The sequence below is a fragment of the Kogia breviceps genome, chromosome 4 (genome assembly GCF_026419965.1).
Source record: "Kogia breviceps isolate mKogBre1 chromosome 4, mKogBre1 haplotype 1, whole genome shotgun sequence".
NCBI lineage: Eukaryota > Metazoa > Chordata > Mammalia > Artiodactyla > Physeteridae > Kogia > Kogia breviceps.
In genome coordinates, this window is record NC_081313.1 from 122,897,116 (window position 1) to 122,912,529 (window position 15,414).

At 35.4% G+C, this 15,414-nt stretch overlaps 1 protein-coding gene across 2 annotated transcripts in view; it reads left to right on the top strand.

The window, feature by feature from the left end:
- The window catches only part of RBM27 (RNA binding motif protein 27), a 68,778-nt gene that overhangs the window by 17,538 nt on the left and 35,826 nt on the right, over positions 1 to 15,414 (top strand). The window contains exons 4-8 of one of the 2 annotated variants that reach the window (XM_059062814.2): positions 4,288 to 4,379; positions 5,050 to 5,243; positions 6,206 to 6,466; positions 7,953 to 8,240; positions 10,543 to 10,677. In XM_059062814.2, coding sequence (XP_058918797.1) covers positions 4,288 to 4,379; positions 5,050 to 5,243; positions 6,206 to 6,466; positions 7,953 to 8,240; positions 10,543 to 10,677 — 970 coding nt within the window. Of the gene's footprint in view, positions 1 to 4,287; positions 4,380 to 5,049; positions 5,244 to 6,202; positions 6,467 to 7,952; positions 8,241 to 10,542; positions 10,678 to 15,414 lie in introns of both variants that reach the window. The other variant, XM_059062813.2, reaches the window with a different exon arrangement.

The window sequence follows — 15,414 nt, forward strand, 5'->3', positions numbered from 1 at the left end:
TTTTCAGTACACATCAAAAGGACACAGAATAGTTTAATGAGTTCCCAGTATTCATCACCCCAGCAGCTCATCAACCCAGGGCCAATCCTGCCTCATCCACATACCTATTTAGTATACTTTTATATCTAAAATGGTCCAGTGGAATGGAGACTTTCAGACTTGTATAGCCCTGATAGACGAAGATAATAAATAATTAAAACTTCTTAAATATGTGTGTAATGATCAAACTTCTAAAAGAAGATGTGAGGTAGAAGAATTTTAAGTCAGGTGGACAACATAGAAGAAAAACTTTTAAAATTAGCATGTCTGGTCATAATCTGATTGTATAAAGAAATTTACTTTTCATATTCTTAGAATACTAGGCTCAAAGTAGGTAAGAGGTTTTGGAGTATGAAGTCTTTACATATACTTCATATTAGTTCAAGAAAAATATGACAGTTTAGTGCCGTGTAACTCATTTCAGAGTAAAAGTTTTAAATAATTGTGGAAAAACATATCCTTACTGCAGGAAGTTCTGGAAATTTTAGTTAAAATAGAAAAGAATACAGATTACTTTTGTTTAACTTATATAAAAAGTTTTTATTATGAAAATGCTTGAAAGAAGGCAAGATATAATGAGTCCCCATGAAGCCCTCATTTCATCTTCAATAATTACAGATCCATGGGCAGTCTTTTTCTGTACCTTCAACCACTTTCCATCCTCTTAAATTATTTTTAAACAAATTCCTGACATCATATTATTTTATCTGTGAATACTTAGCAGGTATCTCTAAAAGGTTATATTTTTAAAGCCCCTAATATTCTTTCTTTTTTTTTAAATTAATTTATTTTTATTTTATTTCTTTTTGGCTGAGTTGGGTCTTTGTTGCTGCACGCGGGCTTTCTATAGTTGTGTTGAGTGGGGGCTACTCTTCGTAGCAGTGCGCAAGCTTCTCACTGCAGTGGCTTCTCGTTGCGGAGCATGGGCTCTAGGCATGCAAGCTTCAGTAGTTGTGATACACAGGCTCAGTAGTTGTGGCATGTGGGCTCAGTAGTTGTGGCTCTTGGGCTGTAGAGTGCAGGCTCAGTAGTTGTGCACGAGTCCTTAGTTGCTCCGTGGCATGTGGGATCTTCCTGATCCAGGGCTTGAATCCGTGTCTCCTACATTGACAGGTGGATTCTTAACCACTGCTCCACCAGGGAAGCCCAAGTATTCTTGTCATGTATAAAAATAACAGTAACTCTTTAATATCATCAGATACTTAGTGTTTAAATCTATTTGTTCATAAATGTCCATTTTTTTCCCATTTGTTTGAATCAAGATCTAAATCAAGTTTGTTGAACTGCCTTTTTTTTTTTTTTTTTAATTCCCTCTTCCTCATTCTCTCTCACTTCCCTCTCCCCAGGGTTACTACTACTTTTATTTCGAATACCATGTACTCCTGCTTTTTCATTTTATGTTACAAGAATCACATAGACTTTTTTTTTATCTGTACAAATCAAGCATTTTATTTAGTTATATAACAAGGGAGCACTCCTTTATTCTCCACTTAAATACCATGCTTGAGATTTAAAATCATGTTTGGTAGTGTACTGCAGGATGCTAAATAAGACTTCACCCATATTGCTTTGGATTTCTTGATATCTTTTTATGTTTTCCATCATCCATTAGAACGATTAGTTTAGCTTCCGTAACCTAAACTTGACACTTCCTGGATGTAGAAGGCATACAGTACTTTGTCTAGCTTCCTTGTTAGCTCATTATTTTATGAGATTCATCCATATTGTGTATGCCCTTTGACTTTTTTTAAACAACTTATTGAGGTGTAATTCACCAACTTTACAAGTCACCTATTTAAAATTTACAAATGTGATGATTTTTATTGTACTTAGAGTTGTGCATCCGTCTCCACAATCCATTTTAGAACATTTTCATCCTCCAAAAAAGAAACCCCATACTCATTGTCATCACCTTCCAAGTGCTTCCCTCCCTAGCCCCCACCCCAGGCAATCGCTAATCTATTTTCAGTCTCTATGGATTTGCTTATTCTGGACATTTCATATAAATGGAATTATACAGTATGTAGTCTTTTATAACTGGCTTCTTCCACTTAGCATAATGCTTTCAAGGTTCCTCCAGGTTGTAGCACGTTATCAGTACTTCTCTTTTTTTTCATGGATGAATAGTACCCCATTTTATGAATATATCACATTTTCTTTATCCGGTCATCAGTTGATGGATATTTGGATTAATATGCAAATGGTGCTAATACTTTTTGCCTATCATAAATAATGCTGCTGTGAACGTTCATGCACAGGTTTTTGTTTCGTTTTATGGTTTTATTTCTCTTGTCTCCTTTAACTTTTTTTTTTTTTTTTTTTTTTTTTTTTTTTTTTTTTTTTTTTTTTTTTTGCGGTATGCGGGCCTCTCACTGTTGTGGCCTCTCCCGTTGCGGAGCACAGGCTCCCGACGCACAGGCCCAGCGGCCATGGCTCACGGGCTTAGTTGCTCCGCGGCATGTGGGATCTTCCCGGACCAGGGCACGAACCCGTGTCTCCTGCATCGGCAGGCGGATTCTCAACCACTGCGCCACCAGGGAAGCCCTCCTTTAACTTTTTAAGAATAGTTTTTCCTATTAGAAAAACTAATTAGAAAGTAGTTTAGAAAATTAGTTTCTGGGACTTCCCTTGTGGCGCAGTGGTTAGGACCCTGCCTGCCAATGCAGGGGACACAGGTTCGATCCCTGGTCTGGGAAGATCCCACATGCTGCGGAGCAGCTAAGCCCGTGCGCCACAACTACTGAAGCCCGCGCGCCTAGAGCCTGTGCTCCGCAACAAGAGAAGCCGCCGCAATGAGAAGCCTGCGTACCACAACGAAGAGTAGCTCCCACATGCCACAACTAGAGAAAGCCTGCGTGCAGCAACAAAGACCCAACGCAGTCAAAAAATTAAAAATTAAAAAAAAAAAATACGAAAACTAGTTTCCTAAAATTAGAAAAATTCAGAGTGAATTAATACATGTCCATCAAAAAAACCTTAGAAAATACAGAACAGGGCTTCCCTGATGGCACAGTGGTTGAGAGTCCGCCTGCCGCTGCAGGGGACACGGGTTCGTGCCCTGGTCTGGGAAGATCCCACATTCCGCGGAGCAGCTGGGCCCGTGAACCATGGCCGCTGAGCCTGCGTGTCTGGAGCCTGTGCTCCGCAACAGGAGAGGCCACAACAGTGAGAGGCCTGCGTAACGCAGAAATAATAATAATAATAATAAAATACAGAACAGCAAAAAGAAGGAAAAAGTTCTCCAAGTTGATGTCTTTTAAGTCTCTTTATATCTTTAAATTTCCCCTTCATACTTAGCTATATATCTACCTCTCTTCTTCCTTTCTTCACCCTCTTTTTTTCCTTAAATTTTGTTTTGTTGAAGAAACTCAGTCATTTGTCTTACGGAGTTTTGACTCTGGATTTTGCTGATTGCATCTTCTGTATTTCCTGTAAATTGGTAGAAAGAATGAGTTTTAAATATAGTCTAATAATTGTAGAGTTTTTGTCAGCACCATGTGGTTGCCATATTATGGCTGCCATTTTATGTTGCCTGCGTTTTTTACTGAATTGTTATCTTCTGTTCCATTCATTCCCTTGCTTATTTGTGTATTTTTAAGTGAGCTTCTCCATTAGATGGGCGTTTGTTTACCTCTTCCAAATGTCTTTATTTCATTTCTCTCTGATAAAGGCCATATATTTGTTTTGAGATTAACTTCTGTTTAAAAACTATAATAGAATCACTAGTTCTCTATTTCTGGTCAATCTTGAGTGTTAAGTTTTAAAAGAAGCCTTAACATTTCCAGTAATTCCAATACCATTTTTCCGTAATTCACATGAAATACTTAGTTTTATAGCAGTGGTTAACTTAACCATTTGTTCTCAAAACCTTTTCTGTGAAATAAGTCTGAAGTTCTCCTCAAATGAATAAATGTGAATATATTTTGTAATTAGGAAAACATACACCATTTTACTATATGATACTTAGAAATAGAGATTTGCTATATTTACTGTTTTGGTTTAAAGAATGAGTTGCTGTTTTCCTCCTATTCTCTACCCTAAGTTAGCATTTAAAAATTAACATATTTCTGTTAAAGTAATTTCAGCATCCTTTTTACTTCTCCCTGTTGACCAGCTTTTGGGGATGTGATTTGACTTCAGTATTTCAGTATATTTGTGCCCTCTCGTATGCCAGAAAGATTATCAGGTGGATGTGTTTTATAATTTATAGAAGGACTCTTCTTGTTTCTAATGAATATTTTCATGTAGGTATTTCAGGAGCCAGCAGAGGAAGAACGAGATGGCAGAAAAAAGAAATACCCTAGTCCCCAGAAGACTCGTTCAGAATCTAGTGAACGAAGGTTTGTGTTTATTTTTAATTAGGAAGACATTGATAGCTCACTTTTCAGTTACCTTAGAAGGGCATTAAAGGGATTTTTAACATATGCTCTACTCCTCTCTCTACGCTGATTAAAGAAAGAAAATGTTTTTCCTTCCATTCCCTCTGTTTTTTGTCTTTGTCATACTTTCTCTTCCTTTTATAAACAGTCTTCATTATGTGCTTTCCCCAAGAGCTCTGGGGTGGGAGCAGTCTCATTAGAGAATATTAATAAAATGTTCCATTTTCTTAGGGGTGCTCGGTATTAAAATCATCTGTAGCATTTTCTATTACAAGTAGTGCAGTTTATATGTTGAATCATCAGCCTACCATCAGAAAATTAGTCTTTGTTTAGGAAAACTTTGTTTTGAGCCTTTTGTCTTTTCTAGTTTTAAATATGTTTTTCCTCTGACCCCTCCCCATACTTTGGATTCACCTCTTTTTTTCATTTCTCCCCACCCAGTGTACTGAAGGGAATGTTTTTTTCTTTTTATATAATGGATTAGAGGAATTATATGGTGGTTTTATGGCTTTCTGGAAAAGTATAGAAGCTATGAATTTTGGTGAATCAAGGAGGGTATTTCATACTACTGATTTGTTTTCAGACTTGGTTTCTATAGCATACATATGGCTTTCATATCTGTGTATTATAGGACACGTGAGAAAAAAAGAGACGATGGCAAGTGGAGAGACTATGACCGGTACTATGAGCGGACTGAATTGTACCGTGAGAAGTATGACTGGAGAAGAGGCAGGAGTAAGAGCCGGAGTAAGAGCCGAGGCCTGAGTCGAAGTCGGAGTCGAAGCCGGGGGCGCAGCAAAGACCGGGATCCCAATAGGAATGTTGGTGAGTCCGTGAGGCTTCCCCAAAAACTCCATAGTTGCTTATCTTCCTATATCACAAGGGTGCCAGAGTGTCCCTTAAAAGTAAATGTACCTTTAATATGTCTGAACAATGTAAAATCTGGAATTGTCTCAAAAAACTTGATTTTTGTTACAAAGACAAGGCTCTATTCTCAGGTTGGAGTCAAAGGAGTTTGACTAAAAAGAAGCTATCCAGGGCTTCCCTGGTGGCGCAGTGGTTGAGAGTCCACCTGCCGATGCAGGGGACACGGGTTCGTGCCCTGGTCCGGGAGGATCCCAGATGCCGCGGAGCGGCTGGGCCCGTGAGCCATGGCCGCTGAGCCTGCACGTCCGGAGCCTGTGCTCCGCAATGGGAGAGGCCACAACAGTGAGAAGCCCACATACCGAAAAAAAAAAAAAAAAGCTATCCATAAGTGTATCATAGTACGTGAGTAGACTTAAGTCATGTTGTATAATTGAAACAAATGTCCTTTAGTCAACAAAGCTGTTACTGGAGGAAGAGGGTTGCCTGCTCCCCTACCCCCAACCCTGACTGAAAATAATTGATTTGCTTTAAGGTTGCTTAGAGTATTTAAAATTAAAAAGAAAGAAATTTAAGTAGATTAATGGGATCCCAAGCACTGATCTCCCAGGATAGCAGTTTGGAAGTCAATTCTTGGATAGCATTCTTATTAAGTATCAGTAGAGAAGCAGGTCTTTCTTCATTTTGTATTGATGTTGATGTTATAAAAGATGATTTTATACAAGTTACTGGTCAAGATATGTCACACTGTTGATGGTTCCTAGTTTTAGGATATATTAATAATGAGAGCACTTTGAAATATGGACAGTTCAGTAAGTTTACTTCAGTATTCTCATCTTTCTTTTTCTGTGAGAAAATAAACGTTTAAGAACATAGATGTCTGATCTTATTTGTTTCTTGTTTTTATTTTGTCTCTGAAGCAGAACATAGGGAAAGATCAAAGTTTAAGAGTGAGAGGAATGACTTGGAGAGTTCCTATGTGTCTGTGTCTGCACCACCTCCGAACTCTTCTGAGCAGTATTCCTCTGGGGCACAGTCTATTCCCAGCACTGTTACTGTGATTGCACCTGCGCACCACTCTGAAAACACAACGGAGAGTTGGTCTAATTACTATAATAATCATAGCTCTTCCAATTCTTTTGGTCGAAACCCTCCACCAAAGAGGCGATGCAGAGATTATGATGGTAAAAGTTCTCTTCTATATTGTACCCAAAAGTATTAGTAAAGTAAATGTTGCTAGTAGTGCATACCTTTTCATTACAGTCTGGATTTTATTAAAAGGGATGAATGAGGAGGAGAATCTCTTGGCATATGCTTCTTTACTTGTTGGGTGTAATAGTTTGGCTCTTGTTAACAGAATGTTTAAATTTTACCCTTTAGTTTGTTTTTTGTTGATCTTGTTACTTCAGACACTATAAGTATACCACAAACTTTGGTAGACACTAGGAATTGTAATTTTTTTGTGTGGTATTTGTCCCTGGGAATTTGTTAATAAGCATGTATAACCTACTTACAATTTTAACTTGCTAACTTTCCATTTGAATGAATGGATCAGGCTGTGTGTGTGCATTTATTTTAATTTTTTATTATGGAAATATTAAAATATTTACAGAAGTTGACAAAATAATATAATTAACCCTAGTGTATCCATGATCTCACGTCAACTCATGGGTAGTCTTGTTTTTGTGTATACTTCCACCACTTCTCCCTGGCCTGTATAATTTGAAGCAAATGACAGACATCATAACATTTTTTCTCTAAATGTAGAATGAATAAATTTTTACATTTTATTTATTTTTAAGTAGGGAATAGAATCATAGGATTTAAGCATTAAATCACTCTCACCCTGGTCTTTCAGCCACAAAGATCTCTTTCCCAAGGACAGTTTAATGCTGTTAATTTCTTGTTTCTTTCCAAACAGTCTTTGCATGTGTACATAAACAAAATCATATATTTCCCCCACTTACTTTTTTACATAAATGCTAGTGTACTATATACTATTCATACTTCATTCACACTATGCATAATATTTTTTTCACTTAGCAATATTTCCTGGAAGTCATCCTGTTTTAATATATAAAGAGCTTCCTCAGTATTTTTTACACATCTTAGTATTCTGTATATACAAAAATGTGTTTAAACCTGTTTCTTTTTGATGGCACTTTTGAGGTGTTTCAAATATTTTGCTGTTACAAACAATGCTGCAGTGAATAACCTGGTACATAATGCTTAATTGAATACTTTAAAGTTTCAATTCCTAGATATAGCAAGAATGGTTGCTTTAGAATAATAGCATGAAAGTAGATAGTTGAAAGTAGATCATCTAATTCAAGTTCCTTATCCCTCCCCACCTTTGTTAAATTATTTAAAATATCTGAATTTTTATTATGAAAACTTAATAGCAAATGGGTTAATCTAATAGTGGTTGGTAGCCTGTTTTTGATCCAGTTATTTGCTATCTCAACAAAGTGTGGTCTCACAGTATAAAAAGTAGAGAGTACACCTGGCCCTACTTCAGGGATATGCAATGGTTAACAGAGTAACACTAAGAAGGCTTTAGACTCCTTGGAGAAAAAATACTGCATAAATCAGATTGGTGGGTGTTTCAGGGACTTGTTTGTTTTCTGAACTCTGAGTAAATCATATAAGATTTATCTTTTATTCTTACAGAAAGAGGATTTTGTGTACTTGGTGACCTTTGTCAGTTTGATCATGGAAATGATCCCCTGGTTGTTGATGAAGTTGCTCTGCCAAGCATGATTCCTTTCCCTCCGCCTCCTCCTGGGCTTCCTCCTCCACCGCCTCCTGGAATGTTAATGCCTCCAATGCCAGGCCCAGGCCCAGGCCCAGGTCCAGGTCCAGGCCCAGGCCCAGGCCCAGGTCCTGGCCACAGTATGAGACTCCCTGTTCCTCAAGGACATGGCCAGCCTCCGCCTTCTGTTGTGCTTCCCATACCAAGTAAGTATATGTTGAATATTTCTTTAGTGGAGAATTATATTTAGAAGAATCCATCCCTTTTACCTAACTTGACACTGGATTTTAAGTTTTTGAAAAATAAATTATTAATAGAATTTGGAATATATTCCCATAATTAAGATGTTTTTCTTTTTTTTCTATCCAGTGTTACATTGCATTGTTTGTAGTACTTCCAAGTGTAAATTTTATCAATAGTGACCTAATCTATATTGACCTGGAGTCAGAATCTTGCTAATTGATAGCATCTTAAGAAAGCCAGTGTTTTGAAGAGGTCAGAAAAAAAATGAATATGCAAGTAGTTTAGTGAATTTCCGTCTTTAAAGAAAATCTCTGCGAGAATATTGAAATAATCTTTAAAACATTTTATTATGGAAATTTTCTTTTTTTCTTCCAGTTTTATTGATATATAATTGACGTACAGTACCGTATAAGTTTAAGGTATTCAGCATAATGATATGACTTGTATACATCATGAAGTGATTATCACAATAAGTTTAGTGACCATCCATCATCTCTTATAGGTACAAAATTAAAGAAATAGAAAAAAATTATTTTTCTTCTGGGGATAACTCTTAGGATTTACTCTATTAACAACTTTCATATATAACATACAGCATCATTAATTATATTTATCATATTGTACATTACATCTCTAGTACTTAATTATCTTATAATTGGAAGTTTGTGTCTTTTGACTGCCTTCATCCCATTCCTTCTCCCCTCTATGGAAATTTTTGAATATACACAGATGTAGAATAATAATATACCATGTACCATCATCCAACTTCAGTGGTTATCAGTATTCAGCTGTTTTTGCCTCATTTATTCCTCCCCTTCCCCCCCACACAATTTTTTTGCTTTTTTTTTGCTGAAGTAAATTTCAGATGTCATAGCATTTTCACCAGTATGTACTTCAGTATGAATCTCTTCAATGATAAGGACTTAAAAAAAAAAATGATCAATATGCTGTTACCACATCCACCAAAATTAAGAGTACGAAATGTTTTAAAATGGTCATTTAAAAAAAAACAACAGTTGCTGGTTTAGCAGAAACAGAAATAAGACTAAATTTTTTAAATGTAACTGAAAAAATTCTGGGCAGTCAGTTTACATGTGTACAAAGACATATAATGTTTTAAGAGTTGGCAAATTATTTTAAAAAATGGTTGCCATTCAGTTTATTTAAGTTATACTTTTTCAATTTGGGGTTTTTTTAATCTTAATTTTTAAAATTATTGCAAACTCACAAGAAGTTGCAAAAATAGTTTAACATGATTCCATGTACCCATCACATAGCTTTCCTGCAGTAATATTCTTTTTTTTTTTTTTTTTTGCGGTACGCGGGCCTCTCACTGTTGTGGCCTCTCCTGTTGCGGAGCACAGGCTCCGGACGCACAGGCTCAGCGGCCATGGCTCACGGGCCCCGCCGCTCCGCGGCATGTGGGATCTTCCCGGACCGGGGCACGAAGCCGTGTCCCCTGCATCGGTAGGCGGACTCTCAACCACTGTGCCACCAGGGAAGCCCAGTAATATTCTTTATAAAACACATTTCATTAAAGTTGTTAAAGATTCAGAGACATTTAATGCATAGATTTGGTCAATAGCAATATGGTTATTTTAACAGTGTTTGTTAGTACTTAATATTGTCACATGAATGGTATAATTATGAAGCTCAAGGTGAGATTTTATTTCCCAGATTAAAAGGCATCTTTGATTTATAGGAATTCTCACAATAAAAGATCTTAACCTCATTTTGGGAACATATCTGTTTAAAAGTTAAATCTAAGAATGTCATTTCCCCCCAACATTTTGCTATGAAAAATTTCAAGGAAACAAATACCATCTAGGTTCTACAATTAACATTTTACTATATTTGTATTATCACATGTGATCTCTCCATTTTTAGTTTTGATGCATTTCACAGTACGTTGTAACATCAGTACACTTAAACGTGTTTATCATTAACTTGAGAGTTCTGTAGAACTCTACCACCCCAGAAAGTTTGTTCAGGTCCCTTGGTAGCCATTTTGTACTCCCCCTCCAAATGCAACCAGTTCTGCCATTTATCGACCCTAGATTAGTTTTGTCTGTTACAGAACTAAAATGTCATTTAAATTAATTATGTACCCAGTGCTTAAGCCTGCACATATCAAATTCCTTAATTCTGTTCTAAGCCAGAGTAGGTATTTTAAGTGTGAATATCCAAATTAATACTTGGTGTAGTGAGTATTTTTGTTAGCTAGGAAACATTAATGCTGTACCTTTCACTTTTGGTTGTCTGTAGGACCACCTATAACACAGTCAAGCTTGATAAACAACCGTGACCAGCCTGGGACAAGCACAGTGCCCAATCTTGCACCAGTGGGAGCAAGACTACCTCCTCCTTTACCCCAGAACCTCCTTTATACAGTGTCAGAACGTAAGTATATGTTTGATTTAAAATTGCTAGGGTATAGAAAAGCCAATTTTCTCAGAACAGTCTTACACTTAAAAAAAATACAATTAATTTCTATTTTTATGGACTGTGCTATATAAAAATTATATTTGTGTTTACAGGGCAGTTTACTGTGTGGTTATGATATATAACTTTTAATTTTGTGTGATAATGGGAGAGAAGGGCAAGGCCTTCTGTATTGGAGAAGTCTACTCTGCTGTAGAGTAGCAACATTCCTCCACTAAAGGAATTTTATTTTGAAGTTTCTGTTCAAAAATTGTTCCTCTGATTGAATTTCCAAAACATAAGGCTTATCTCCTAAGAGTATACAAAAGGTCCAATAAAATATACCTAATTATTTAACTTGTAATGTTGAAGTGAAGATAGCATCATATAAACTGTAATATTTAGTGGTTAGGTTGTTTTGTAACATTTATGTTTAATAATATGTTTTTCTTGGATACTAATCTCTTTTATTTCTTAAGTGTTTTTTTTGTTGGTGGTGTTGGTTTTAGTAGACTAAGGCTTAAGAAGAATTTTCTTCAAAAACATAAAAATAAGGTAGTTGGTTGTTTAAAATGTCAGACTGTGAGATTTTCTTTACAGAGCTAGGTAACTTTATAGATAAATTCATCTTTTTTTGTAACTGTGTTTATCATAACCATTTCTTCATCTCTGTCATGACCTGGAGAGGCAACTTAGAAAAGTAATTAAGCCCAGGTTCAAATTCTGCTTCCATCACTTATGTCATTGTGACCTTAGGCAAGTTATTTAACCTCTTTGTATCCTAATTTCCTCTTTTGTAGAATAGAAATAATAATAACTTTACCTCATTAAGGTTGTTTTGGGGAAGAAATGGATTAATACCTATAAAGCATCTAGAATAGTATCTGACACCTAGCAAGTTACACGTAAGGAATAGTTATTATAATTTTGTAGTTATCATTGTCTCCATAAATTTCAGCCTCTCTGAAATCAAACCTGTTATCTTCCCTTAAATCTCTACTACCTCCACAATGCCTGTCTTTGTTAATGGAAATAACACCCACCTTATCACCTAGAATTGAAACCCTGACATGACTGACTCATTGCTTTGCTTTTTTATATATAGTTAATCGAAAAATTCTTCCTCTTTTTCTTTGAAGCATCCCTTTCTCTCTATTCCTGCTGTGGCTTCTGCCCTCATCCCTGCTTGAATCACTTCACATTTTGGATTATTGCTACAATCTTCTTGACTCCATTACGTTTCACTCCCATCTTCCCCCCACGTCACACCACATAATGCTGCTAAGCTAGTTTGCCTAAGAAAACCAGCCATGACAGTTCCTTATGAGAACTCTTCAGTGGCCATTATTTCCTCCTAAACCATAGATGAACCCCTTTCTATGGCTTCTCTTTCTATAATCTATTCCTCACTTCTTGGTAGTCTGTTTTCACTATTCCCCCATGTGTATTTTCTGTGGTCGGGCCAATTATAACCCTGTCTGTGCCCCTGTCATGACTCAACTTTGTTTTCCTTTCTTCGTTCTTAGTAATGTGCTCTCTCTCCTGTTTTTGCAAGACCCAGATCTTCTAAGTATATGGGGAACATTATTGCTCTGTTCTGAACTCCTACAGTACCAAAAAGCATTTATTACGTGATGACATATAATTGTATGTAGGCCTACTATTTGATTTCTTTTCATTTATGTAAATCTTATGTTCAGCTGTTCTTCAGAACAGAAAGCACATCTGATAGTTAAGTAATTGTCCATACTGTTTCACTTTTATTATCTCACCGTCTTCTAATTACTATAGTGTCTTGTTGCAGTGCTCATTTGTTTTACTGCTTCTCTCATTTTTTTAATTATGGGAAATTTCAGACATATATAAAAATAAAGAAGGTAGTATAATAAACTGCCATGTTCCCATCACCCAGCTTCAACATGTTTGATGTTGATCAATCTTGTTTCATCTATTCCTCCCTGAATCAGCTCTTAACATTACTTCTTAATGCCTTTTATTTATCTGAGAGTCTTTTGCAGATGACACATTTTCATATTGTTAAATTTAACATTGTGACTCACAATAAAAATTCCATTTTGTTTTTAATTTCTAAAAAATCTGGCAATTACCATTTATTTTAATATTGTTAAATTTAACATTGTGACTCACTCTATAAAAGTTCCTTTTTTTCCCCCAGCATGAGATTTTTATTTTCTATTTCAGATAAGTTACGAGGAAATGTATATCAAATTTTGTGCCCTGAAGTTCAGCTTTTTTTTTTTTTTAATTTTTATTGGAGTATAGTTGATTTACAGTGTTGTGTTAGTTCAGGTGTACAGCAAAGTGAATCAGTTATACATATACATATATCTACTGTCTTTTAGATTCTTTTCCCATATAGGTCATTACAGAGTATTGGGTAGAGTTCCCTGTGCTAATACAGTAGGTCCTTATTAGTCATCTGTTTTATATACAGTACTGTGTATATGTCAATTCCAATCTCCCAATTCATCCCTCCCCACCCCTCACCCCTTTCCCCGCTGGTAACCACAGGTTTGTTTTCTACATCTGTGAGTCTGTTTCTGTTTTGTAAATACATTCATTTGTACCATTTTTTTAGATTCCACATATAAGTGATATATGATATTTGTCTTTTTCATCTGACTTCACTCAGTATGACAAAAATTCCATTTTGATTTTAATGAAAAAATATCTGGCAGTTACCATTTATTTCAATGACTTAGCCTAATATTCATTAATTCACCAAATATTTATTGAGTGCCTACTATGTGCCAGGCATTGTGGTACACCCTAGGGAGCCAAGATGAACAAAATGTCTGACTTCATGTATGAAGATGATTTTTCTGTTAGTTTTTAAAGCCAGACTATTTTTGGTATATCAGTAAAGTCCTTTTAGAACTAAAGTTTCAAGTTTCTATTTTTCAGAGGCTGATAACATTTCTAAGAAAATTTTGGGAACCAATACAGTTAATAGCTTCTTATTTTGCTGTGTTAAGGACTGCATATGAAGACATCTAATATTTCAATTTTAAAAATACATTTTTATACCAAATATACATTTTTATGTATACATTTTTATACCAAAGGACTGTCAGAATAAACGACAATCCTTTTAAATTTGGCTTTATGAAATATCACATTTTTTTCCCATTTTTGTTTCAGACCAATAAAGGGCAATAGCTTCCTATTGGCATTTGTGAATTAGTGCTTTAGTAGATAGTCTTATATGCTGTGTCATTGTTTATAAAGAGATTTAGTTGGTGGGCAACTGAACATTTTGAAACTTATAGAATATTCAGTATTGGGAAGTTTAAAACTCTACTATGCAAACTGCTTTCTTCCTTCTTAAAAGTTAAAATGGGATTCCAAAATTTAGAGAGAAATTTGAAAACCTAGGAGATAGTTCCTGATAGTCTAAACATAAAAAAATTTTTTTGATGAGTGTAGTTTGTTATTTATAAATTTTTTGTATCTTTCTATTCAGTTGATTTTAAAACAGCTTTTTTAAAAATCACCTTTGAGACAGATCAGTTGAATTCTTCAAATTGTTCAGGTTTACTTTTTAAACACTATAGTTTATAATTTCAAAAAATTAGAACTTGCTTCAGTTCAAATGAAGTTAAAAAAGCTGTATGTATGTTTGCAATGTAATAGAGAACTTAAGCCATCCTTAAAGTTTTACAAGTTGGGAAAGTTTAAGTTACAGATTTTTGGTTATTGAAACTATCGTTAAAATTCACAGCATAGAAAATGTGTGTAAGTGAAGAACAGCATATCAAATGGTATTTAGTTGTGAAAATTATGTCAATAGGGACCCAAATAAACATAGAAAAATGAAATCTGGATTTTTGGAGGTAAGAATAGGAGTCTTCTCAATGCTAGGTACTGGGAATATACAGATGAATAAGAAATGGTTTTTCTCCTAAGAAAGCTGAAAATCTAATAGTGGGAAAGAAATATGTTAAAAATTACAAAGCCACAAAAATCAATCACAGTGTATTTTGCTATTAAAAGTAAATGAACAGAGTGCCTCAGAAATACAGGTAACAAAGGAACTAATTCTACCCAAAATAAAACCTTCAACTAGTCTGTAATTATCACTCATTTTTGAAGAGGTCAATTGAATGTTAAAAGAAGAAAAAGAATTACCCCACTGGAAAACTGGGTTGGATACATGGGGCTCCTGGTAATGCTATTTAAAACTTAATGTCAGAAATGGTTATAATTTAGAAAAAGCTCTGAAATTTGGTTTTTGTGGAGTTAAGATGTCCCATATACTCTGAAAAGGACTTAAATAATGAAACGTAGTTGGAATTGTATGGAAAAACACCTATTAAAGTCAACTATTTCCTTTGAAGTACTTAAACATTTTACCCAAATTTGAAGTCACCAATTCAGTGTATAGTTTTGGGGTCTTGGGTTTTGTGGGTTCCCCCTGCACAGCACAGGACCATACTCCCTTTTCTGCCTTAAATTTGACGTGTTTATTCTGCTTCTTTTTTTATTTTTTTAATTTTTATTTATTTATTTATTTATCTTTTGCGGTACACAGGCCTCTCAACGCTGTGGCCTCTCCCGCCGCGGAGCATATTCTGCTTCTTTGAAGAAGTAGTAGTATAAATATTTTGTAACTGCTAACTAAACTCGTTGTACTGGGTATGGGAAAGAGTAATAGTAAAATATAACATCCTAGATTTTAGAGACTGATTCTTAGGT